This window comes from Brachyhypopomus gauderio, chromosome 10 (assembly GCF_052324685.1).
Source record: "Brachyhypopomus gauderio isolate BG-103 chromosome 10, BGAUD_0.2, whole genome shotgun sequence".
NCBI lineage: Eukaryota > Metazoa > Chordata > Actinopteri > Gymnotiformes > Hypopomidae > Brachyhypopomus > Brachyhypopomus gauderio.
The window spans coordinates 13953320-13978903 of NC_135220.1; the positions used below are offsets into that span (position 1 = coordinate 13953320).

Consider the following 25584-nt stretch of genomic DNA (forward strand, 5'->3'; position numbering starts at 1 on the left):
CCAAGGACATGGTGCAGGTCTGGGGCTTAGCCAGGTTATTACAGAGAGAAGCAGAGCTCAGCACACTGGGACAATGTAAGATCTAATCACCCTAAAACACACACTCAACCTACAAGCAAAGGAGCTGCAGGACACATAAAACAGTGTTGCGCACACACACACACAAACAGATGCACACACGTCCATACGAGTTTTGTGTTAGAGGTGAAACAGCAAATGCAGGGTTGCCAACTTTTCAAGATCACTTAAGAGTGAGATTTGAACCTGGGGGGGTGGCGAGTGTAAAATGGACACAAATTAAGTATTATATCGCGATCGGATGTGTGGCGTGTACTTCGCGCGCGCTGCGCCTCAGCGCAATGAACAAATTCATGTTTTCATACACCTTTTTACAAGGTGGAATTCAAGCAGATATACGTCACTTTAAAGGTCCATTTCAATATTTCCCAGCACGTTAAACTTAATTAAGTTAAATATTTATACATATACTCGAAATTATTCTAAATAATTAGCTTTATATCACATTATTTAATGGTTGTTTATTTCCAAAACGCCCAATCTTAACGTCTTCACGTTCTCTCATGTTTCGTCCTGGAATTACAAGAGGCTCGTATTTGTTAACGTAATACAAGAGAACTGTTCAGTCAGACATATATTTGTTGTGAAACAAAGTAGTTACAATTTCAAGTATTTTCAAGTACTTTAGCCTAAATTCCAGCACTTTTCAAACCTGAAACACAAAGCAACATTAAAATTCGTCAGGTAAATGTTTCTTCCACTGTTTTTGAGGGATGTTTCAAACCCCGCTTCGAAAAGCTGTGCACTGCAAAAAGGGCTCTTTGTAGCCATTAGTTCTGTCACGTTGAGGCGGCCCCCTACCGGCCGCCTCTGTCCACAGCGGCTGTTGTTGTTGTTGTTTGGTGACGTCATGTGCGTCCCTCAGGTGGGCGGGGCCCGTGATCCGTCTCACCTGAGGGTCGTTTGTTTGCCTATATATGTCTTGTCTTTGTACCAGTTGACCGCTGGTCATTATATCCTTAATTTGGATTTTTTGCACGGGTTTTGGTTTGCACACTTTCTATTAAACCATCCTTTTTCCCTGAGACTTGGGGTGATCGCTTCCTTTTCAGTTGCTCACACCGCCCGTCACACGTTCTGACTCATTTTGATTAAAAAAAAAAAAAACAGCACAAATTGTTGTAGGCTATTGCATGTTTTATAGGTTAAAGTGTTAATATATTGTGCTCCTGAATTAATGTTGCTGATCAAGTTGAATTTATTATTATTTATTGATTTTATTTAATTTCATTTTTCAGTATCAAATGCCAGTCAGTTCAAAAATGTTTCTAGTTTAAATAGGGGTCTCATTTTTTTCCATTTCATTTATTTCTTCAGTGTTAATAAGGACCTTATTAAGGTGTACTTATAACAATTTTATAGATAAATGATACTACAGTGTGCGTATAAAAACACATTTTTATCCCATTTTGTCATGTATGGGGTTTATACGCCCACAGAATTTATAGTCGCGGCAGAGAGTAGTGACCAGGGTGGTGGTGGAGTTAGTGTGTGTGTGTGTACGTCTCTTATAATTTTTTTCGGAGGGGGGGGCGCAAAGTGTTTTCTTCTTCCTAGGAGGGCTTAACAGAAAATAATTGAGAATCACTTGTGTAAGTACATGTAACAGAATGGCCACCACTAGTCCCAATGCACGTGTTTGCTTCGAAATCCCTCCTCCTTTACTCTCATCGTGTGCTTACTGAAGTGCTAAATTCAGACTAAACGGTAAGGATACGTTCAAAAATATTTGGGATGTACCCCAATGTCCGGTTTCCCGATAGATTGGGAACAACACTCGATTGAATCGCATCCCGTCAGCCCTCCCTCAAGTGCGCTTTCGGGCAGAGGGCGGAGATTAACTGGAAATGTAATATAAAATGCCTGACGCGTTACAGGTCGTTGATCGACAGTTCACTTAACCAACCAGAAAGGGCTCGAGACAGGGCGTGTTCCTATGATTTGTGCTTGCGCATTTTGTTTTAGATCTATAGAACATGTCTTGTTCGTACGCTGCCGTGAGAACCCACTGTTCTCATCCGGGCTCTTAGTTGCCAAGTCGTGTGTTAGTGACTGAAGTATCCAAGAATGTCACTAGCTGGCTAAAAAGTAACCTTAGCGCCTCCTAAAACATCACACATAACCCATAACAATGGTTTGACAACGACGGAGGTAAGACCGATAAAAAGACAACTTCGAAGGCCTGTGTTGATCTAGACATGTCGTGAATATATACTGATTATTGCGTCCTGGCTGTTTCAAAGTAGCTGTGGTAGCTAGCTAGGTAGTTAGCTAGACAGCTTAGCCAAGTGCCTCGCAGCTACCCAAGCTAACCCGCTAACTTCACGCTAGGTAACCAACTGTTAGTATCTCGTTAGCTCTTGTTAACGGTTTGCTAGCTTCTGTGCATTCTGTAGGTTAACGTCATTTGCAGTTGTGCGTAGCTAACTAGGTAGCTAGCCATCGTTCTGTACCCAGATTCGTATTGAATTACTAACATGAAGTCTAATTGTAACATATAGTAATTAGCGCCAGTGCTCACTTTGACATACATTTTTAAGTGTGTATGTTAGTTAAGTAGCGAAATGTCTCCCGTTTGTATTTTAATCCACACTCTTGCGTCATTGGACTTCTTAGGTAGCTCGAATTAGACAGGGGGTTCGAGTTGGAACCAGGCGGTTCGAGTTGGAACCAGGCGGTTCGAGTTGGAGCCAGGGGGTACGAGTTGGAGCCAGGGGGTACGAGTTGGAGCCAGGGGTTCGAGTTGGAGCCAGGGGGTACGAGTTGGAGCCAGGGGGTACGAGTTGGAGCCAGGGGGTTCGAGTTGGAGCCAGGGGGTTCGAGTTGGAGCCAGGCGGTTCGAGTTGGAGCCAGGCGGTTCGAGTTGGAGCCAGGCGGTTCGAGTTGGAGCCAGGCGGTTCGAGTTACAGATCGTGATGTATGGTACAGGTTAAATGTGTGAACACCTGAGCTAGACCCATGCTGCAGATTCTGAAAGGGGGACATTAATTTAAATGTTAGTTGTCATTGCTCAATTCTAATATTATTTAACGACCATAATACTATACTATAATGAACGAGCATGTTCACATTATAACAAGAAGCTTTATTGTAACCTTTATTGTAATGTTTTTATAACGCGACGTCGTTTTGCATGTAAAGCGGTAACATCTTCATGTACGTGCTCTCTATGCATTTTCTGTAATTACTGTGTTCTGTGTATAGATCTAGAAAGTTGATTGTTAAAAAGTGACCTAACTCACATTGCACTGTTGTTATTTATAATACAAATCTTTGATGTAGAATATCTCTAGTATATCTTGCAAATGTATATAATTACCAATTACTATTCCAGATGACAATCAAAGTCAAAATGAAAACTTCACTGGGCTTTGTACTGCTTATCTTTACGTACTACAGATGTGCTATTGGTAAGATACTTGTTTTAACATGATAACAGATGTCAGAATACATGGCTGGTTGGTGTTAAATTCAAATCCTAGTCCATAAACTTATTTGTCAAAGCTGTACCTTCAAGTAAATGATTAGTAAAGTAATTACTGTTAGAAATTAAAATTAAATAGTTAGTAAAATAGTTACTGTTAAAAATATATATTTAAAACTGCAATTTAAGCACACTCATATCAGGAAATCATGAAAAAAGTAATCTAATTAATATTCAGTATTTTTTATCTTTAGTCTCATTTAGATTTTAATCCTCTGTCCACAGGTGACATTCCTAACTGTGCAAAAATAGAACCAGATTCTGCACAGAAAATCCCAGTTGCAATAGGCCAGGACTTCACAGCTACCTGCTATCTTGATGCAAGTTCAGAATATAGCGCAGACAACATTGAATGGCTCCTCGGAGATGCTACTGTTCCACGGGAGTTGTACAAGAAATTAAACAAATCAGCTGTATCTGTCACTGTGAAAGTTCGCAGTGACATGAGAGACCCACTGATTTGTAAAGCTCATAAAAAATCACTTTCATATCAAGATCAGTGCACATATGGTATCTTCCTTCATAAAGGATGTAAGTATTTGTTTTTTAGGTCTTGGAATTTGGAATAATTACTTTTTCAGTAGCTCCTAGATGATATTTGTAGTAATTGTAATGTTATTTTTTGGTTTTTGGATCACATGAAAATTAATTTTTTACACATACTAACAGACTGGTGGCATTGATGTGATGTCTTTCAGATCCACCATTAAAGCCAGAGAATCTGCAGTGTGTTGCGCTTCAAGATGGCAAATCAATTAACCCTTACTTGACTTGTTGGTGGGATCCTGGGAAAAGAAACCCAATGTTTACCACCAACTATACACTCAAAGCAAACAACGGGTTTGTCTTGGTGCTTGAAATTAATTGTGAAGTTAGTGAAAGGCAGTATGCAGAAAGTTTGATTTAAGGGGGGGGGGGGGGGGGGGGGGGTGGCATTGAGTCCTAAAAATCTTACTAAGTAACTTTTTTCTATTTTTATATAATGTTATGAAATGTTATAGGATGACAGTTTTTTGTTGTTTTCTCTTTATTCATAGGGAAAAAACATTCTCAGCTGTCTCCACTGAGCCACTCTGCCACAATCTCACCATTAACTTGGACACCTTTCCCCATTATATGACAATAAGGGTCTGGGTCGAAGTGAATAATGTGTTGGGTTCCATGAAATCAGATGAACTGTTCAATGATGCAGAAAATTTTGGTATGTAATAGAACATTTAAGATGATTTTCTTGTGTTTTAATATGGTGGAACTTGCTTTAATAGTCACAGCATTTAAAGGTACTAATGTGCAGTATTTTGACCCACTTTCCTTCCCAAATGTAGAATCTGAAATGTATAATACACCATTATTAGTGTATATAGTAATAGTGTATGTTTAGGCAATGAAGCGATATCTGAATTATGCAGTGAAGTGATGCATGAAATGTTTCTCTTCTTCTTTTTTTCCCAAAGTAAAACCAAATCCACCATCAGATGTGAAGTTATTTCCAGAAGCCAATTTCCCCAAATCTTTAATGGTTATCTGGACCCATCCCATTCACGAAACAACCTTCAAGCTTAAGTACAACATCAGATACTGCCAAGCAGGCTCCAGCATTTGGGAAGAGGTACCTGGAGCTTTATATTATCCTCTATATAAAGTTGTGTAATGAATCAATAACATATGGTTAATATCTCTTGACAGGTGAAAGTAATAATGTGTATTGTTCATCAGTATTACTGATGAATTTGCATGCTATTACTTATTTGCAGTTTGCTTTAATTAATGAAGTGTCATCTCATGGTGTATAAACCAAAAAAAAACTGTTGTTGCATTTTGCTGTCTGAGTCACACACTCTTCTGAAGTGCTCAGGTTGAAGAAGATTGATTTTAGTGTCTTAACTCCTTGATTATTTCTATTAATACAGTCTTTACTAGAATCATTTTAAAGTTGGTCAGTCAGACTGTGTCCTAGCTCAGGATGTCTGTGAGGTACGACTGCCTAAACCACTCAGCCAGGATCTTGGTGGACGTTCACTCTCGTGATACTCAGGGTTGACCATGTTCTTTCAGGTTCCCCAGAATTACACTAAAATGTACGTGGAGTCCTACAGGCTGCAGTTCCTTCAGCCCTACACTGATTATGTGGTGCAGATGCGCTGCATTAATCAGAAGAACATCGGTTTCTGGAGTGACTGGAGTCCCAATGCAACAGTTCGCACGCCAGAAGCCCGTAAGTCACTGCTGAGTAGATCCATCTTGGAGGATTCTCAGTGGGTGTGTAAATCCCACTATAGTTATCTGTGACCATTTGCATATGATCTTATACACCACCCTATTTTGCTCAGAGCCTGAAAGTATGCCAGATCTGTGGAGAGTCTATGATGAGAATAATGAAACACTCGTGAAGCTGATTTGGAAGGTGAAATGCTTATTAATCTTTTGAAAAAAAATGCATGTCTTTTTTTGTCAGAAATAATAAATACATGTTATGATGTCGGAGTGAATGACAATGTTTCTTTTTAATGTGACAGGATCCTGTGAAATCCAATGGAAAAATATTAGTATATGACATCACAGTTGAAGGGAACGGGAAGGATCCCGAGAGATATTCTCTCAATTCTAAAGAGCAACAGTTGCATATAAAGGGGGAAAAGATTTTTATCAAACTGACAGCAAACAATTCTGTAGGCATCTCTCCCATGGCTGCCTTAGTGATTCCAAGACGTGGCAAGGGTATGTGAACATATAGTCTCACTGTTATTGTGATGGAACATTTTGCAGCAGCTGTGAAGAAAGGAGTTTGCATGTTTTAAAATTTTTTGTCTATTAATTTGCTCCTCATTTTAACATTATAGATGTTAAAAGAATATATTTCAGAATTAGGTTTTCTGTAGCTTTTTGTTACAGTTAAACACGTTTTTGTGAGTTGTAACATTCAAATAATTTGTAGTTGCAATTAAAGATCATCAAAAGATGTGTAACTTGTCTAATAGATGGTGGCCCGACCGTGCCTTTGCTAAACAGGGCACATTTCTATACCAAGGAAGCATTTATTTATTATAAATTTATAATTGTCAGGTAACCTATAGATCAACATATAAATCATACCATAATTTTAATATGCAATACATAAATCAGTGTTAAAACAGTATGGTGTTTTGGTTTCACCTCAAGCTAACTGTGGTTTTGCCTCTCAGAGCTTCGAGTTGGAGTAGAAAATGTCTCTTGGTGGGTCCAAGATGGGCAGCTGTGTCTGGACTGGCTCCCACCCTCCAGATCCCCCTTTGAGTTCCTGCTAGAATGGGTGTCGGTTCCTGATGGAAAGAGGGACTGGCAGAGAGTCTCAGCCCAAGCAACTACCAGCTTGTACAGTGTTTGTCTTAAAGGTGAGAAACTCTTTACATTACTACAGGACTTCTATATTGTATTATACTATATTATATGAGCTATCTTATTGATGATTATTATCATATTGTCTTTTTCAGATTACTTTAGGTATATGTATGCTTGTTTTAATGCCTGGCTTTAGAATGTAATTAGTAGCTAATTCTGTTAATTATTGTATATTAATAGTTCATAAACCAACACTGTTTACAGAGCTATCATTTGTCAGGTGCAGGATAGCTCTTCTCTGCATCAGTGCTCTCATGTAGATGTTTGTATTAGTGCTGGGCGGTATACCGGTTCGCACCGAAAACCGTTGTTTATTTTTGTTATCATAAGAATTTTTCATAAACCGGCCACACAGGTTTAAAATAACCTTCACGTGTCCGGAACGCAGAACGGTCGTTAATTGTTTCTCAATTCAAAAACATTGAAGTAAAAGATGATGCCCCAAATGAACTTTTGCCAAAGAAAGGAGCCGTGTCTGTTGTCAGGATGTACCTTATTTTCTCGACTATACAGTGCACCTCAATATAGGCCGCACCTACAAAGTTAAAAAAAATTAAATGTTGTATAAGCCACACCGTGCTAAAAGCCGCATATATCTACTGAACTGAATACATTTAACTGAACTGATCAGTTTCTGAACGGTTCCTGTAGCATTTCACATGCAACAGATTTGGCTTTCAGCTGGTGTTGTGGCGAATTCCGACTCCCCTCGTTTAATTATTAAAAAAATTAATAAAAATACACACTGGATATACCGAAATTCACCTCTGACCACATGACTTCGCAGTATTACAGCAGTATTATGTCTAAATATCAAGTTAGGACAAAACTAGAGTGCTCAATTAACTAAGTTATAATCAATATAACTCCCGAATATCATTTGCTGCGTCTTTATGCGTGTGCAAACGAGGGGACTCGGATTTTGGCAGAACACATGTTGGTTTGAAAAAAATTATCCGTTGTGCCTGCTGCTTACATGTGCTAAATGAAAATGAGCACTTTCTTCTTTGATTTACAACTTTGTCCTACCACCTGATTCACTTTCTGCTCCATGCCTGACGGGTGACGAAGAATCTACAGAAAACCGCACTTCATTATAAGTTGCATGGTTCAAAGCGTGAAGGAGTAAATAGCGATTTATTGTCCGGATAATATGGGTAGCAATCGCGGGGCGCCGCTGTGGCGTGTCGAGGTCACGTTCCGCTCTTCAGTGCTGTGTTTGCAGGGCTCATCCACCTTTATAAGGTGGAATTCAAGCACTTGTATGGAACTTTCAGAGTCCATTTTCAATATTTTCCAGCACCTTCAGCTTAATTAAGTTACATATTTGTACAAATACACATATGGTCGAAATAATTCACTTTTTATCACATTAAAAGAGATAAAAATAAATAAAACGTTTTGTATTTTTACTGCAACTGTCATGCTATATGATTCATTCACTACTTTAGTGCTACCATTTGAAAACTGATCATGTGAGGCCTTGCAAATCTGTATTACATGTAATACTTAGGTGGAGACATTTTTCTAACAGTGCAATAGGGTACTCTTAACCACTCGACTGCCGTAATTCTTTTCATAATCAATGCAGTTAACACATCGTGCATGGGTGGAAAAACCGTCAAATACCATGAAACCGATATAATTTTGAAAAATACCGTGATATAGAATTTTGGTCATACCGCCCAGCACTAGTTTGTATTGGTATTCATTTGTTTGATAAGTCTGGCTTCATTAATTGAAGACTTCTTTTGACTTTACCTTCATAGGTAACTTTGAGCCATTTATACGCTACAACATATCAGTCTGTCCGATTTATCGAGACAAGCACTCCAGTCGTCTGGGGAGGCAGGTCACCGTTGGAGCCTATCTCAAACAAGGACGTATGTATCTCACATCTCAGCCTATTTCACACACCTTTCTAAGGTTGTTTTGTATTTCATAAACTTTCATATTGAGATGTGTTGACTCTTAACAAGAGTTAACGTGGTTGATTTAACTATGCTAACGTGTTGAACTTCTTTTTGATTGGGCCTCCAGCTCCTCTGAGGGGCCCCACTGTGGAAGCAAGCGCAACCCAGAAAAACAGTGTTCATTTAAAATGGGAGGAGATTCCAGTTGCCAGTCAGCGTGGATTTCTCACCAACTACACCATCTTCTATAAATCCGGAGACAACGAGCAGCGTAAGACAAAGTGCTTCAGGGGCCTCCGAAATGTTGCTTCGCTGTTACTTTTGGTCCTCTGTTGTTGCTGCACTATATTGACGTAGGTCATTAATTAAGTATACAGTCAGTGCTGAATGTGGAGTATTGTTCATAATTCAACTTGTTTGGCAGTTATTGTGGTTGGACCTGACGTCCACTCCTACAAGCTGACTGGACTGAAAAGTGCAAACCAGTACGTGGTACATATCATGGCGTCCAACGTGGGGGGCTCAGTTAATGGCTCCGATTCCAGTTTGTACACAAAGAAGTATGGTATGTATGAGTTTCATTTATTTCTGTTTTTATTTTACATAGCATACAGTATAAAGCATACTGTACTTTCAGAACTCCAGATTTTCAGATTTTGGTGAATTCAAGCACCTGTGTGAATTGCTTGTACTATATATATATATATATATATATATATATATATATATATATATATATATATATATATATATATATATATATATATATATATATATATATATATAAACTGCTCAAAAAAATAAAGGGAACACTTAAACAACACAATATAACTCCAAGTCAACCACACTTCTGTGAAACCAACCTGTTCAGTTAGGAAGCAACACTGATTGTGAATCAATTTCACCTGCTGTTGTGCAAATGGAATAGACGACAGGTAGAAATGAGAGGCAATTAGCAAGACCCCCCCTATAAAGGAGTGGTTCTGCAGGTGGGGACCACAGACCACTTCTCAGTACCTATGCTTTCTGGCTGATGTTTTGGTCACTTTTGAATGTTGGTGGTCCTTTCACACTCGTGGTAGCATGAGACGGACTCTACAACCCACACAAGTGGCTCAGGTATTGCAGCTCATCCGGGATGGCACATCAATACGAACTGTGGCAAGAAGGTTTGCTGTATCTGTCAGCGTAGTGTCCAGAGGCTGGAGGCGCTACCAGGAGACAGGCCAGTACACCAGGAGACATGGAGGAGGCTGTAGGAGGGCAACAACCCAGCAGCAGGACCACTACCTGCACCTTTGTGCAAGAAGGAACAGAAGGAGCACTGCCAGAAACCTGCAAAATGACCTCCAGCAGGCCACAAATGTGCATGTGTCTGCACAAACGGTTAGAAACCGACTCCATGAGGATGGTATGAGGGCCCGACGTCCAGAGATGGGGGTTGTGCTCACAGCCCAACACCGTGCAGGACGCTTGGCATTTGCCAGAGAACACCAGGATTGGCAAATTCGCCACTGGCGCCTTGTGCTCTTCACAGATGAAAGCAGGTTCACACTGAGCACATGTGACAGACGTAACAGAGTCTGGAGACGCCGTGGAGAGCGATCTGCTGCCTGCAACATCCTTCAGCATGACCGGTTTGGCAGTAGGTCAGTAATGGTGTGGGGTGGCATTTCTTTGGAGGGCCGCACAGCCCTCCATGTGCTCGCCAGAGGTAGCCTGACTGCCATTAGGTACAGAGATGAGATCCTCAGACCCCTTGTGAGACCATATGCTGGTGCGGTTGGCCCTGGGTTCCTCCTGATGCAGGACAATGCTAGACCTCATGTCGCTGGAGTGTGTCAGCAGTTCCTGCAAGATGAAGGCATTGAAGCTATGGACTGGCCCGCCCGTTCCCCAGACCTGAATCCGATTGAGCACATCTGGGGCATCATGTCTCGCCCCATCCACCAACGTCACGTTGCACCACAGACTGTCTAGGAGTTGGCGGATGCTTTAGTCCAGGTCTGGGAGGAGATCCCTCAGGAGACCATCCGCCACCTCATCAGGAGCATGCCCAGGCGTTGTAGGGAGGTCATACAGGCACGTGGAGGCCACACACAATACTGAGCCTCATTTTGACTTGTTTTAAGGACATTGCATCAAAGTTGGATCAGCCTGTAGTGTGTTTTTCCACTTTAATTTTGTGTGTGGCTCCAAATCCAGGCCTCCATTGGTTAATAAATTTGATTTCCATTGATGATTTTTGTGATTTTGTTTTTAGCACATTCAACTTTGTACAGAACAAAGTATTCAATGAGAATATTCCATTCATTCAGATCTAGGATGTGTTATTTGAGTGTTCCCTTTATATTTTTGAGCAGTGTATGTGTGTGTGTGTATATATATATATATATATATATATATATATATATATATATATATATATAATGTTATGTATATTTATAAATGGATGTCACACGTCAAACACGTTCACACCTTTATTGTGAAATTACCCGTGAAGGGTGCAGGCATACAGACAGAAGAAGTGTGAAGTGTTAATGTGCTTCTTACTTAAAGGGTGCTTTCATTTACATAGCGAATCAAAGATTGATACGTTTTCTACACAGTAGGTGAACATAATTCTAGATGTTGAATGTGTGTACAAATGAATGCCCTTCTCTGTGTGTGTGTGTGTGTGTGTGTGTGTGTGTGTGTGTGTGTGGTGTGTGTGTGTGTGTGTGTGCGTGCGTGCGCGCACGCTGTGTGTGTGGACTATAGATGATGGTGAAATCGAGATGATCGTGGTGCTGGTGTGTTTGGGCTTCCTCTTCGTCTTTCTTTTTATAGTGATGCTCTCCCTCAAGAAAAGAGAAGTGTGAGTCACGAACCACATGAAATACCTCATTTTGCTTAACATGAAAGAAAAACCGACAGCTAAAGTAAAACACAGGACATGCACTTACAAGAAAAACTTTAGTGTGAAAATGTATTTACTCAACAATACAGTGTTGGGTCTGGTTGTTTAAAGTTTATATGTATTTTTAAATATCAATACATTTAATACACTCAATCAGTACACAATTTTAGCTGGAAACATTCTTGCAGTTTGAACAGCAAGAAATATTTTTGTGGCTGTTAATGTTTTACATTTATTTTATGTTTTTTGTTAGTTTATTTTGTGGTTGATCTTCTCTTGTTTCTTATTCTCTGTCCAGGATTAAAAAGCGTTTCTGGCCACAGGTTCCAGACCCCTCCCACAGCACTATAGCTAACTGGTCACCTGACTGTCCCACTAGGGTGAGTGAACAGGTCATCGTTTGCATCACCTGTCCACTATAGTCTTTCACACTGTTTTTGTAATGTCATGTGAAGTTTAGGATGGTACCAGCTGATGGGCGTAGTTTGTAGGCTGCACTCTGCTCCCGATTTCATTCAAGTCACAGTATTGGATTCGCGGTTCAGTTTTCTCACGATATTTGAAGATTACAAATATTTAGTCCCCTGCAGTTGAAAGAAAATATGAAGTTTATAATTGTGAAGAAAATGTCCTGTAAATGAAATGTAACTTCACTATATATTACATAAAAATTTTTTGTTTGTTTCTGAAGCATAAACAATGCAAAACAATACAGGGCAAGTTTTTGTATCAAATTTTAAATAAGAATCTTTAGTCCTCTGCAATTCTAATAAAATACTAGTTCTAATGTGGTGTCCATTCTATGGCATAATACACAGAACATGATGGAACCCATATTCACCCTCCCATTTTTACACTGCAGTGAAGGTGTCCCCATTATTCATTACACCCTCACTCATTTGAGCACATCGGAAGGTACCTGCTTTATTGCTGATTGCCTAGATTATATGAACTTTACATTTTTGTATTTTATATCATCAGTTATATCATCTTTTGTCTAGTTCGAACATTCTCGTTTTGCAGAGTTTGGCGGTGGGATGTTGTATATGCAGGTATGCGACCCGATCGCAGACTCGTTTCAGTTCAGAGGAAGCTGAACAGCTGTTTTCAACCTTCTTAGGCAGACACCCCGAAAGAGGCCACGCAGCCTGACGTGAGCGTGGTGGAGGTGGACATGTTCGACGGGAAGTCCCTGTGCGAGGAAGACAAGACGGTCCTGCCGCTGAAGAAAGACAAGTACTTCTCCGAGGAGCACAGCAGCGGCATCGGGGGCTCTTCCTGCATGTCGTCCCCCCGGCAGAGCGTGTCCGACAGCGACGAGGGCGACTCGTGCCAGACCACTGCCAGCACCGTGCAGTATTCCTCTGTGGTGGCCAGTGGCTACAAGGGCCAGACCCCCAGCTTGCAGGCGCCTGTCTTTACCCGCTCCGAGTCCACGCAGCCCCTGCTGGACAGCGAGGAGCACCCAGAGCACCTGTTGGAGGGCAGTGGTCACCGGAGGAGCACTTACTTCAGGAGGGGCAGAGGCCTGGAGCAGCTGCAGATGCAGGAAGGGGAGGAGCCAAGCTGCAGCTCCTTGAACTTCAGTTCAATGGAAGAGGAGGACACGCCCACGCTCACAGAGGATTTACCTGGCCCCGCCCCCGGTTACATGCCACAGCAGAGTGGCTATCGACCACAGTGAAAGGAAGATGCTGCTGCATTTCAGTGTTAACAAGGTCTTGTGCCTTTTATTGCGTGACATGATTTTATTGCCACTTTTTATTGTCTGTTGTATAGTTTTTCTTTTGGTTTCATTCTGAATGCTGCTTAACCCAAGAACATGTTTAGGACACATATGTGCCTGACAATTTCAGTTTATTTTGTATATTAACAGTCATTGAAGTAAAACAAGAAACATTGCACATACTGTGTCAGAGTATATATAATAATATGCCTTAGTCACATGATTGTGAATCTCCTTTGAAATATTTAATATTCAAATATTATCTAGTATTATGTTTTCATGCCTTATTTTTCTTTACTGAACAAAAATGTGTTTTGATTGTATTTTATATGATTCATTTAAGCTGTTACTGCCTTTAAACATTTTTTTTTCTTTGCAAGTCTTCCTTAAAGCAGGAAGGATTATGAAATACTTACTCTATTGAAAATAATTTGAATGTACTTTTACTTTCATAAATCTGTCGGATCTTGGCAGGAAAACTTAACCGTTGTACATCACTGTGGCCGCACTACACCTTAAAGGTTCCCCAGTTTCCAGTTTTCAGCATGTTCTTGTCTAACAGTGTTTGTGCTGCAATTTGCCTTTGCTGGACTTCAGTTGGAGGTGGTGATTTCACCCCGAGTAATTTTACATTGAACAGCGTTCAAACTCTGGACATGTGGCTGTTCTCAGGAGGGAACGTGAGACGTCTTGAAAACTCGAGAACAGCTTCCTTATTGCTGAGGTATCACTGCACATATTTCATCAAACGCAGCTTCAATCAGGACTGAACACTGCACGGGACGCTTCATGATCCAGTAACAGGAGCACATGCACGTGTGTCTGTATCGGTGCAAGAAAATCAACACTACATTGTATAAATAGGCCGAGTTTTTAATGCATGCCTTTTCATGTGTATATATCCATTCCCCCAATCTGACATTTCATCACAGATAGTACACTTTGTAGTGACCTAATGAAATAAATGGTCATTTATTAAAACCATTTATCTTGCGCTTAAGTGCATTAGTCCACTATATAAGATTTGATAATCTTATCCATTTTGATAAGACCTTCAAAGTTCATTTCATAAAATTGTACGATGTGTAGAACTGTTGTATACGTGTATACTTAATACTCTCAAATGTGTATAAATGATAATTATTGCACATTAATAGTAACAGCTTTGATCGTTAAAGGACACCCTTTGTATTCTTCCAAATTAAAAGAATTTTATTTATGTAACTCATGTCAAAGGAAAACAAGTTTCTGCCTAAGGTAAACAGGTTTTGTTGTTTCTAACTGTTATACATACTTTGCTGTATGAGCCATCAAATGTTATGCAATGAAGCAGCATAGATTTAGATACTGGAACATTTTATATGCCATTGTTAGCTTGAGAACAGGCTGACGGCGTAAAATATCCAGTCAGTAGCAGTTCTATGTCATGTAAGTTGACCAGGGTAACAGAATGACTAACAAAACTATACATGGAAATTGATGAAGGATGTTTTAACAAAGTGGCTGGTAGGTAGGCTATATGTTATCTGTACTTTGCGAGATCTTGACAACACGGTAGCAGATCTTGTCACACATATTCATTCTTTGAGTATACCTAAACACGTTTTCTGATTATGTTGTGTCCTGCAATTACTTAGTCTTACTGGCAAGTTGGATATTTGGGACAGGTGTAGAAACAAATGTCAGTTTCTCTGAAGCTCAGAATATTTTCCTTAAAATTAAATCGTCATTGTTTTGCTTTGAAACCAGCCATGGAAAGTTAAGAAAGGTTCATTTGGGACGCTTCAAAATGAATTCAGTTCAGTTTTCCCCCCTAGACCTGACAGCAGAGATACACCAGGTTCACGTTTCTTGAAACCAGGGGAACTCCTTTCTGTAGTACCTTTCACACGTTCACGCCTGTACTACTGCATGGCTTCGCTGGAAATAATTTTCCTGTTGCTTAACGATGATTCACTATCCTGTAGACGAATCGCTGCCCTGCTCAGATTTGGTTTTAAGGTACAGTCACGCAAGCGGATGTAGTCCAGACTCCCTCAGGGCGCAGTCGGACGGAGGGAGGAGTGTTAACTGGAAATGAAAGAAAACAGGGCATATTTTGCAAGGTGTAACACTACACCAAGTTTCGCATACTGAGTGAACTCATTCAAAAGTTAACATGGCGTTGTAATACACAGCCATCTGGGATTAGTATTTTATCCAAGGACGTTTTATGGGAAGTTTGTTGAGAAAAAGCTACAGAGCGTAAAAAATCACGTAGCTTATGTGACCGAATTCAGAGGAGGTAAGAGACCCCAGACTTACTTCTTAGACATCAACGCGAAATTTCATGTAATAGGGTTCAAATAAGTTAAACGTATAAAAAATCAAAGTTGGATTTGTGCTCTGTGAATAGTTTTTGTTTGCTGTTAGTCGTTTGTTGATGTTGGGAGGAGCGCGTGGGAAGTTCTGAATACGCAGCGCGAATTTGCGTTTGGGTCAACGGTTATATGAACCCCTGGCCCACAAGAGGCAGGGAACACATGCCTTAAGACTACTGTAGTACCCAGAGAGCCCAATGAATCCTCATTATATTCAGGTGTAGACTTGATGCATTTTAATAATCACTAATCCTCCACTTCTCTACATTAAAACATCTCAATTTGCTCCTACAGTATTCTAATCTACTTTTGCTCACGCATAGTATAGGCCTACACATATTACTAATTCGTACAGCAAAACAACTGTCAAACACTGTAAATGTAATGTAGGCTAAATCAAATATCCAAATCTCTTTGCTGGCTACCTTTTCAACTTTTCTGCCTAAATGTGGACTTTATGTCTGTATTATAGGTGTCAGTAAATGATTTGTGAGGGGGGGGGGGGTGTAGTTACATGTAGCTAGTGTTTATTATATGAAGAAACTATGGGCAATTTAAGTCCAAAGTTTAATATAGGATTTCTTCTGAAAGTGTGTGTAGTGATCACCTGAATACGGTAGGTGTAGGTAGACTAAAGCTCCATACGGATCCTCACCATTATTCTCAGTCAGGTAGTCTATTACTATCCATATGCAGCTAGCTTACGAGAGTTTACTAAGGAAGAGCAAAGAGCAATGTAAAAAAAGAGTCCAAGTTCAAAACACCAGGAAAGCAGAATAAACAGAGGCACAAGATGGCTAGACAAGAGGAAGAAACAGATAACCTGGCAGAAAAATGTAAAATACGCAGTAAGGCCAAACACAGGGAGATGCAATCAGCTCGGGTCCGCTCACAAGAACTGTTGGCAATATTGCGCATTAAATGACTGCGCAGGTGTTTAAATAGTAAATAAGGTAATTGGCTAACAAGGGGACATTTGAGGTAACTATGACAGTGTCTAATATTGCGATGATGGTGACCTCTGCTGGCCAGGTGGGGGGAATGCAGAAGTCAGGGCCAGATTAATCAGGCCACGTTCATTATATACTACCAGAGACGGAGTGGATAATCGGGAGATTCGGGAGGATTCCCGATGGGCCGGCTCATGTCAATCTCTAGTTTGGGCCGATTGGGATGGAAAAATAATTTAGGGCTGGATTTGGGCATGAAACTCCTGGGCTGAACAAGGGGCCCACTCCGGCCCTGCCAACTACACTCACATAAAATCAGTGAATGATGCCTGTAAAGTGCAACTCCTCCAAAACAGATAGCAATTAAAACATTTAAAAATTATAGTAATTTCATAATTAAAATATTTCATAATTGCAGCAAAATGAAATCAGTTATTGAATCCTACAATACATCTGTCATACACACACACACACACACACACGCATGCATGAACACATGCACATAGACTCGCACATATTTCCAGGAATGATCTTGCATAATGTAGTAGTGTACATTAGTATGCATTTGTATTAGTATGCATTTGCTGTCATTGCCACATCCTTTTAAAACTTCAAAAAGTCAGCTGTTAAAAAAATGACTTAATATACATTTATTTAAATTTTTTTAATGTAGGCTCCTGTTCTGACTTTGTGTTGCAAATGTGTATAACTAAAAATCTTTCAGATGCTGTCCAGGGTGTGACAATGAGAACTCCACTGCATTTTTTACTGATGGTCTCCTATTTATCCTTTACCTTGGCATTAGGTAAGGCAGATGTCATAGATAATCTTGTTTGAAATGGTTTTACACATTTTTATCATGTTGTTATGATGATATATTTTTGACTATGACACTGATGTCTTTCAGATCTGCCATTAAAACCAAAGAATTTGCAATGCGTTGCTTTGCAAGAAGGCAGGAAGGTGTCACCTAAGTTGACATGTCACTGGGATCCTGGGAAAAAACACCCACACCCAGCGACAAGCTACACACTCTATGCACACTATAGGTTTGTACATGTTGAAATGCATATCTAATGTTTAAAATAAGGAAGCGAAAGTCTTGAAACAAACCTACGCTTGTGAAATCGATTACTTCCATTTAGCAAGATACTCAGAAAATGCAACTCTTTTTCAAAACACTTCTTTATTTTCTAGGGAGGAGACATTTTCAGTTGTCAGTTATGAACCACTTGCAAGCAACCTCACCCTTGATTTAGGCACTTTCCCAATTTATATGAAAATGAAGGTCTGGGTGGAAGTGAAGAATGAACAGTGGTCTGTGAATTCAACAGAACTTTGTACTAATGCAGAATCCTTTGGTAGGCAATAATAAATTTTTTTGAGCAATTCTAATGCAATTCAAATAATTCAATGATACCTGATACCTGATTTCTGTTTTTTTTTCTCTAAGTAAAGACAAATCCACCATCAAACGTGACGTTAATTCCCGAACCCAACGTCTCAACATCTTTAATTGTTAATTGGAACAATACCATTCAAAAAGGACCCTTAAAGCTGAGGTTCAATATTAGATACTGCCACGCAGGCTCCAGCGTTTGGACAGAGGTGCTCATGAGTTTTTACTCATTCTCCATAACCAGAATTCTTATTTAGCTGTTGGCTGATTTTTCAGAGGACTTAAAAAAAAGTACTGTATTATATTTATCATAATTCCTGAATTGTTGGGTGGATGAATTCCCCCATGTCCTCCAGGTATGTGAAGGACTGATTTATATTAGTCGTGAGGGAATGTCTGATTTCTGGTAGAATAATTTAAAAGTTGGTCAGTCAGACTGTGTCCTAGCTCAGGATGTCTGTGAGGTACGACTGCATAAACCACTCAGCCAGGATCTTGGTGGACGTTCACTCTCGTGATACTCAGGGTTGACCATGTTCTTTCAGGTTCCCCAGAATTACACTAAAATGTACGTGGAGTCCTACAGGCTGCAGTTCCTTCAGCCCTACACTGATTATGTGGTGCAGATGCGCTGCATTAATCAGAAGAACATCGGTTTCTGGAGTGACTGGAGTCCCAATGCAACAGTTCGCACGCCAGAAGCCCGTAAGTCACTGCTGAGTAGATCCATCTTGGAGGATTCTCAGTGGGTGTGTAAATCCCACTATAGTTATCTGTGACCATTTGCATATGATCTTATACACCACCCTATTTTGCTCAGAGCCTGAAAGTATGCCAGATCTGTGGAGAGTCTATGATGAGAATAATGAAACACTCGTGAAGCTGATTTGGAAGGTGAAATGCTTATTAATCTTTTGAAAAAAAGAAAAGCATGTCTTTTTTGTCAGAAATAATAAATACATGGATTAAAGTATTTAGTAATGAATGTGACTTATGATGTCAGAGTGAATGACAATGTTTCTTTTCAATGTGACAGGATCCTGTGAAATCCAATGGAAAAATATTAGTATATGACATCACAGTTGAAGGGAACGGGAAGGATCCCGAGAGATATTCTCTCAATTCTAAAGAGCAACAGTTGCATATAAAGGGGGAACAGATTTTTATCAAACTGACAGCAAACAATTCTGTAGGCATTTCTCCCATGGCTGCCTTAGTGATTCCAAGACATGGCAAGGGTATGTGAACATATTTCACTACGTCTTATGAAAAAATGTTGGTTTGGAGACGAGTGTGCACATTATCAAATCTACTTTGATCTTGCTGTGAGTTGTGACTTGTAGAGGATTGGGTAACTTAACTAATCAGGACATGATGCATGTTTAATAAAAGACAATGAAAAGCTGAATTTTATTTATATTTTTCGTGCTATATTTTATTTTTGACATTGCATCAGTACATGTAAATTGCTTCATCGTAATATACAGCATATAAATCAGTATAAATGAAAACAATGTGGTGTTTCGGTTTCAGGAGCAAGTCTCTCCGAGCTAACTGTGTGGTTTTGCCTCTCAGAGCTTCGAGTTGGAGTAGAAAATGTCTCTTGGTGGGTCCGAGATGAGCAGCTGTGTCTGGACTGGTTCCAACCCTCCAGATCCCTCTTTGAGTTCCTGCTGGAATGGGTGTCGGATCCTGATGGGAAGAGGGACTGGCAGAGAGTCTCAGCCCAAGCAACTACCAGCTCGTACAGTGTTTGTCTTAAAGGTGAACTCCAAGCTCACACTTGTATTCTGAACTATAACACTAGTACCTGTTGATTAAGTCATGTTTATTTTTAAATCATGCTTAAAGCCAATAAAAGTTGACTTTATTTGAGAAAATACTATTCAGGAGTTTCAAATACACTAGATCTGTGAAGTCGGATGGATGGATGGATGGATGGATGGATGGATGGATGGATGGATGACCATCATCATCATCATCATCATCATCATTATGATGATATTATCATGGCCTGATGGTAGGGAACTGGTCTTGTGACCGGAGGGTCGTGGGTTTGATTCCCAGACCTGAAGCCATGACTGAGGTGCCCTTGAGCAAGGCACCTAACCCCAACTGCTCCCCGGGCGCCGGGCTAGGGCTGTCCACCGCTCTGGGCACGTGTGATCCACAGCCCCCTAGTAATCACTATTGTGTGTGTGTGTGTGTGTGTGTGTGTGTGTGTGTGTGTGTTTTCTCACTGCACAGATGGGTTAAAAGCGGAGGACAAATTTCGATTGGGGTGTAAAAAATCACAATTGACAAAAATATGGCACATTATTATTATTGTTATTGTTATTGTTAGCATTATAAGCTTTTGTTGGGCTTCTTTCTTCTTAGGATGCTGCTCAAACATAAGACCACTGTCCACTGATTTACTGCAGAGTTTCATTATGTGTAAAATGCATCCAATACATTTTTTTATGAACTGAAACAATACTTTGTAGTTCACACTTGTTGATTAGTTGATGACAGCTCATTTATAAAGCTTTTTATTAAATACAGTATTCCCTAAATAAAAGGTAACAATTACATTAAAATGCCAGTATGAAGTAGTGATCCAGATTTAAGTTACTGCAATAAATTATCATTTAGAATTCTGGGTTTATGATGGGTACAGTTTATTAATATTTTTTTATTATTTCACCTTCATAGATTTGTCGCCATTCACACGGTACAGAATATCAGTCTATCCAATTTATCAAGATGGAATGATGTTTCACCTTCCGGGGAAGCAGGTCTCTGTAGAAGCTTACCTCCAGCAAGCACGTGTGTAACATGCAATTTGCTTCATGCTTTTCAAGATGTGTTTTCATTATACGATCATTTGGCTAATAAGAAAAACTTCAGTGTAGTTTAGTGCAAAAAAAAAAAATCTGATTCAATGTTAATAATATATCTGTTCTTCTAAAGTAAAATGTAACAGTCAATCAAACAAACACCCACAGGACATTAGAGCAGGCATGCAGTTGTGCTCTTGTCTCTGTCTGTCTGTCTGTCTGTCTGTCCATCTGTCTAATCTAAAAACACAGGAAAAAAAACACTGGAATTTTCTATTAAATTTTTATTTACTCATCAGTAGTGTGTTTAGATTGTTCCTCTGAAAATTTTTTTTATCTCCAGCTCCTCTGAGGGGCCCTTCTGTTGAAGCAAGTGCAACCCAGAAAAACAGTGTTCATTTAAAATGGGAGGAGATTCCAGTTGCCAGTCAGCGTGGATTTCTCACCCATTACACCATCTTCTATAAATCCGGAGACAACGAGCAGTGTAAGACAAAGTGCTTCAGATACTTATTTACTATATTACTTTACTGTTTGAGTATATATATATATATATATATATATATATATATATATATATATATATATATATATATATATATATATATATATATATATTTTTTTTTTTATATATAGATGATGTTTCTTGAATGTAAATAATAATTCATAACCGTTTGCGGCTCATGATTCAATCTCTTTGCCAGTTGTTGTTGTTGGGTCTAATTTCCATTCGTACAAGCTGACCAAATTGGCAAGTGGAAGTCGTTATGAGGTACACATCATGGCATCCAACATGGAGGGCTCAGTAAATGGCTCTGTTTACAGTTTTTACACACGGACCTACGGTATGTACTCCTTAAAGTTTGCACTGCATTTCTTGTTTTTATATTTTACATGACAAAAGTACAACTCAGCTGCATTGTTACGTTGCATTTTCATTACTGGGAGATTCTTGTAAATAAATATTTATTGCATATTTTTGCATATTGCATAATTTATAGATTTAAATAATCTATGTACTAAGACATGAACCATTGTGTGTATGTACAAAGAAATTAACCATTGTGTGTATGTTTTGTGTTCTCCACCCTAATGAACTGTAGATAATGATGAAATCACGATGATGGTGGTGTTGGTCTGCTTGGGTTTCCTGTTCTTCCTTATTATTATTAGTACAATCTCACTCAAGAAAAGAGAATTGTGAGTCAAGAATCTGTTCATCTTAATGAAAAGAGCTGCTAACTAGAGTTAACACATTTTTTTTGTATAATTGCCTGTTTGGCTGTGGAGACCACACCTACAGTGGAACTTGAATAGAGATGATTGTAGGTGAAATTTGAACTAGACATCTGTGCAATATCTAGTAGAAACCAGCCCCAAAAGTGACTGCATCTGGTATGCCTGATGGTGAACATTTTTGGGGTCATGTTTCGGATTTTAATGCAACTACATGGGATGCCTTCCCTGGATGCAATAGCCAAATAACTAGTCAGGTGGCTAATGACTTGGTCATGATGGTGATTGAAGCAGTGTTGAAAGATGAGGGAATAATATTTTGGAGATGAACAGAGTATTGTTTGGTGTTTGAAAGAGCAACTCTAGCAGATGAGAATGGAAAACCAGAGTGAGTTTGGTTTATAGAGCTCTGCCTCTTGAGTAGATTTTACGTGTGAAGAAATGGATGGAGAGGATGAAGTTGGCTTATTTCATGTAGGGTGAGGGAAAAACTAGGGTGTGTGTCTGAGGTGAAGCAATATAGTGTGATGTGTGGAAGCATCGCAATCTCGTCTAGCCTAACCAGGAGATGGAGAAGGTCTGTGGTGGTGATGCGTTTGGAACTGCATCCTGAGATTGATCCATGCAGTAGGTGAACTGGGGGTTCAGTGGAAGATGTTTCTGAAATAGAACAAAGTGGAATGGAAACTGTGTCTGTAGTTTATTAGTTCATTTATTCAAGATAAATGGTCTTTATGGTATTTTCTGGGGAAAGACAGACCCTGCAGTGGCAAAGGGCAGATAGCAGGCAGAAGGAAGAGGAGAAGGTGATGGCAAGTAAGAAGATAGAAGATAGTGGATGTCCAAAATGATCAAATAACAGGACCTAGCCATGGCGTCAAATATCTTGGAGTTGATCTTACAGCCAAGGCACAAAGTGAAGTGAAACTTGCCTTCCCAGCAAACAGATCCCAGAGGATGAAGTGGAGAACCTTGAAGGTAGAAGCGGTGTCTGCTTTGGTGGAGTCATGTCCTGCTTGATGAGAGAGGTGGTATGGTTGATGGTTGTGGAAGAGTCAGATGGCCTAAAACGTGGGGAGGGGAGGATTAGGGCAACTGGGAAGAGAGTGTTGGCTGCAGTATAGCAAAACATGCAGGTGGTTGCAGCAAGACGCAAAGCAACAAGCAGAACTGAAGACATTGCAGATCATCGTGCTGCCCAGATGTCACGGATGCTGAAGAAGAGGAATGGTTGTGATGTAAATGGGGCAGAACTCTAAGGAGTATCAGACCAGTAGGAAGTTGTTGAAGTGAGATACAGGGTTCGCAAACACAGCTAAAGTTAGCTGTCTTCTGGCAAGTAGGATCTCATTAGCACATTTTCAAGTTCCACTGAAGTAGAATGAAGGATGTGGTCTTTCTCCCAAACAAATAGCAATTACACAACTCTATTGTTGGTTTTAATTGTTTTTATTGTGATATACTTGTAGAGAGTTGCTTATATTTGTTCAACATTCCCCTTTCTCCATGTTGCTTTTGTGAAACTCAATTGCAGCTCTCATAGACTTAATTGTTTTGTGGTTTCTCAACTCTAATCTCTTTCTAGGATTCAAAAGCAATTTTTCCCACCCATTCCAAACCCATCCCACAGCACTATTGCTAAGTGGTCACCTGACAAAACTACCAGGGTGAGTGAGAACTACATTCACTGCAATGATTTGTTCTGCAAGTCTTTCTTACCGTTTGTGTATTCGCATATCAACGTTGGGATTTTTACCAGACAACAGAACTCAGTCATGTACAGGAAAGCTTGCTGCTTTATCCCTGACTGGTTGCCTAGTGATGTCATGGTTTCCCTGGCGGCACGGTGTCCATATGCTTCCTTGTTTTTTTTTTCCCAGTTCCTCCCCTTTGTTTCAGTTCCTCACCTTCATTTGTTGGTTCAAACCATCATTAGATGTTCTTTTGTTATTTAAGCCCTGTGTTCTGTGTACCTTGTTCACTGTGTTTTACTTCTTTAGCTCAGGCACCTTTGTTTTGTACTATTTTTTTGTGTGTGGAAAAATTTTATTCCTACTAAAACCCTCCTACACTTGCATCCCACATTTCATGACTCATTTGAATTCACGGTAATCTCTTTTATTTTAGGTGAACACTCCAAAGGAAGACATGTTGCCTGATGTGAGCATGGTGGAGGTGGACATGTTTGATGGGACGTCTCTGTTTGAGGAAGACAAGACAGAGCTGCCACGCAAGAAAGACACCTCCTTCTCGCAGGATGTCTCAGAGGATGGGGGCATCGGGGGCTCTTCCTGCAAGTCGTCCCCCCGGCAGAGCATGTCCGACAGCGACGAGGGCGACTCGTGCCAGACCACTGCCAGCACCGTGCAGTATTCCTCTGTGGTGGCCAGTGGCTACAAGGGCCAGACCCCCAGCTTGCAGGCGCCTGTCTTTACCCGCTCCGAGTCCACGCAGCCCCTGTTGGACAGCGAGGAGCACCCAGAGCACCTGCTGGAGGGCAGCGGCCACCGGAGGAGCACTTACTTCAGGAGGGGCAGAGGCCTGCAGCAGCTGCACATGCAGGCAGGGGAGTCCAACTACATCTGCTTGAACTTCTCTCCGACGATGGAGAAAGAAAACACGCCCACTTCTATGGAGGCTCCACCCACCTTCCATTACATGCCACAGTAGAGCGACTACCAGTCACAGTGAAAGGACAATAGTGCTACTGCATTTCCTGTGACTGGAGGGAGAGGGAAGCTCGATTCACTGCCACAGCCTGATGACTGTTGTAGGCTGTTGCATTTGATTTCACATTGAATGCTGCTTAGGCAAGAAAATAGTTTAGGTGGTGTGGTCGCACTGTTTTAGTATTAACACTGCATTGTCACTTTGATGATATGTGATATGTATATATTTCAGTTTTATTTTCTGTTATCAACATTTCTCTGGAAACTGTGTGTACTTCACTGAACGTTCTACTGCATCTCTCTCACTCTGTGTGTGTGTTGGTGTGTATATAGGTCATGCTTTTATTATTTTTTTTTACATTTTTGTATTGTAAGCACCGCAGGTGCTTTTTAACCTAGGGTTGTGTTGTTTTAACATAGGATGTGTTGTTATCGCAGCATACCTTGATTGGGTCAGATCATTACCTGGCTTTGCTCAGCTCACGCTTCCTCACGCAGGATCATAAGGCCTACCTCACAGCACACGTGTCTGGCGGGATCATAAGGCCTACCTCACAGCACACGTGAAAATGTATAAAAGTGATGAACTACTTCATTTGGCATGTGCTGCTGCACTGTCAGCTTCAGGCAATAATAAAAATAATTTATAATAAAGATCAATGTAGGATTTTTG

The 25584-nt window shown here is 40.2% G+C and overlaps 2 protein-coding genes and 1 long non-coding RNA gene across 5 annotated transcripts; 2 read left to right on the forward strand and 1 right to left on the reverse strand.

Moving 5' to 3' along the window:
* Positions 1-2069: 2069 nt before the first annotated feature.
* Positions 2070-14702, forward strand: il6st (interleukin 6 cytokine family signal transduce). 2 transcript variants are annotated; one of them, XM_077019706.1, is made up of 17 exons: positions 2075-2229; positions 2695-2995; positions 3413-3488; positions 3788-4093; positions 4261-4402; positions 4600-4763; positions 5017-5171; positions 5618-5777; positions 5893-5966; positions 6079-6280; positions 6745-6933; positions 8710-8823; positions 8981-9124; positions 9278-9418; positions 11614-11710; positions 12051-12132; positions 12873-14702. In XM_077019706.1, exons 3-17 carry the CDS (start codon positions 3413-3415, stop codon positions 13434-13436), a joined length of 2610 nt encoding a protein of 869 aa, XP_076875821.1. In that variant the 5' UTR covers positions 2075-2229; positions 2695-2995; the 3' UTR covers positions 13437-14702. The 2 variants fall into 2 exon arrangements, with proteins under 2 accessions (XP_076875820.1, XP_076875821.1); XM_077019705.1 differs by lacking the exon at positions 2695-2995 and having other exon boundaries at positions 2070-2229.
* Positions 14703-14718: 16 nt separating this feature from the next.
* Positions 14719-16719, reverse strand: LOC143525585 (uncharacterized). The gene is made up of 3 exons (XR_013133701.1): positions 16662-16719; positions 16446-16552; positions 14719-15548 (listed from the first exon to the last, which is right to left on the reverse strand). It is a non-coding gene; the product is annotated as an uncharacterized LOC143525585 (long non-coding RNA).
* On the forward strand, positions 15505-25569 carry LOC143525584 (interleukin-6 receptor subunit beta-like). Of its 2 annotated transcripts, XM_077019707.1 has the most exons (15): positions 15505-15762; positions 17513-17593; positions 17696-17837; positions 17986-18149; positions 18242-18396; positions 18733-18892; positions 19008-19081; positions 19224-19425; positions 19763-19951; positions 20882-20995; positions 21350-21493; positions 21711-21851; positions 22110-22206; positions 23828-23909; positions 24370-25569. In XM_077019707.1, the coding sequence occupies exons 2-15, from the start codon at positions 17533-17535 to the stop codon at positions 24910-24912; spliced, it is 2268 nt and encodes a 755-aa protein (XP_076875822.1). In that variant the 5' UTR covers positions 15505-15762; positions 17513-17532; the 3' UTR covers positions 24913-25569. The 2 variants fall into 2 exon arrangements, with proteins under 2 accessions (XP_076875822.1, XP_076875824.1); XM_077019709.1 differs by lacking the exons at positions 15505-15762; positions 17513-17593; positions 17696-17837 and having other exon boundaries at positions 17998-18149; positions 18247-18396.
* The last annotated feature ends 15 nt before the right edge of the window (positions 25570-25584 follow it).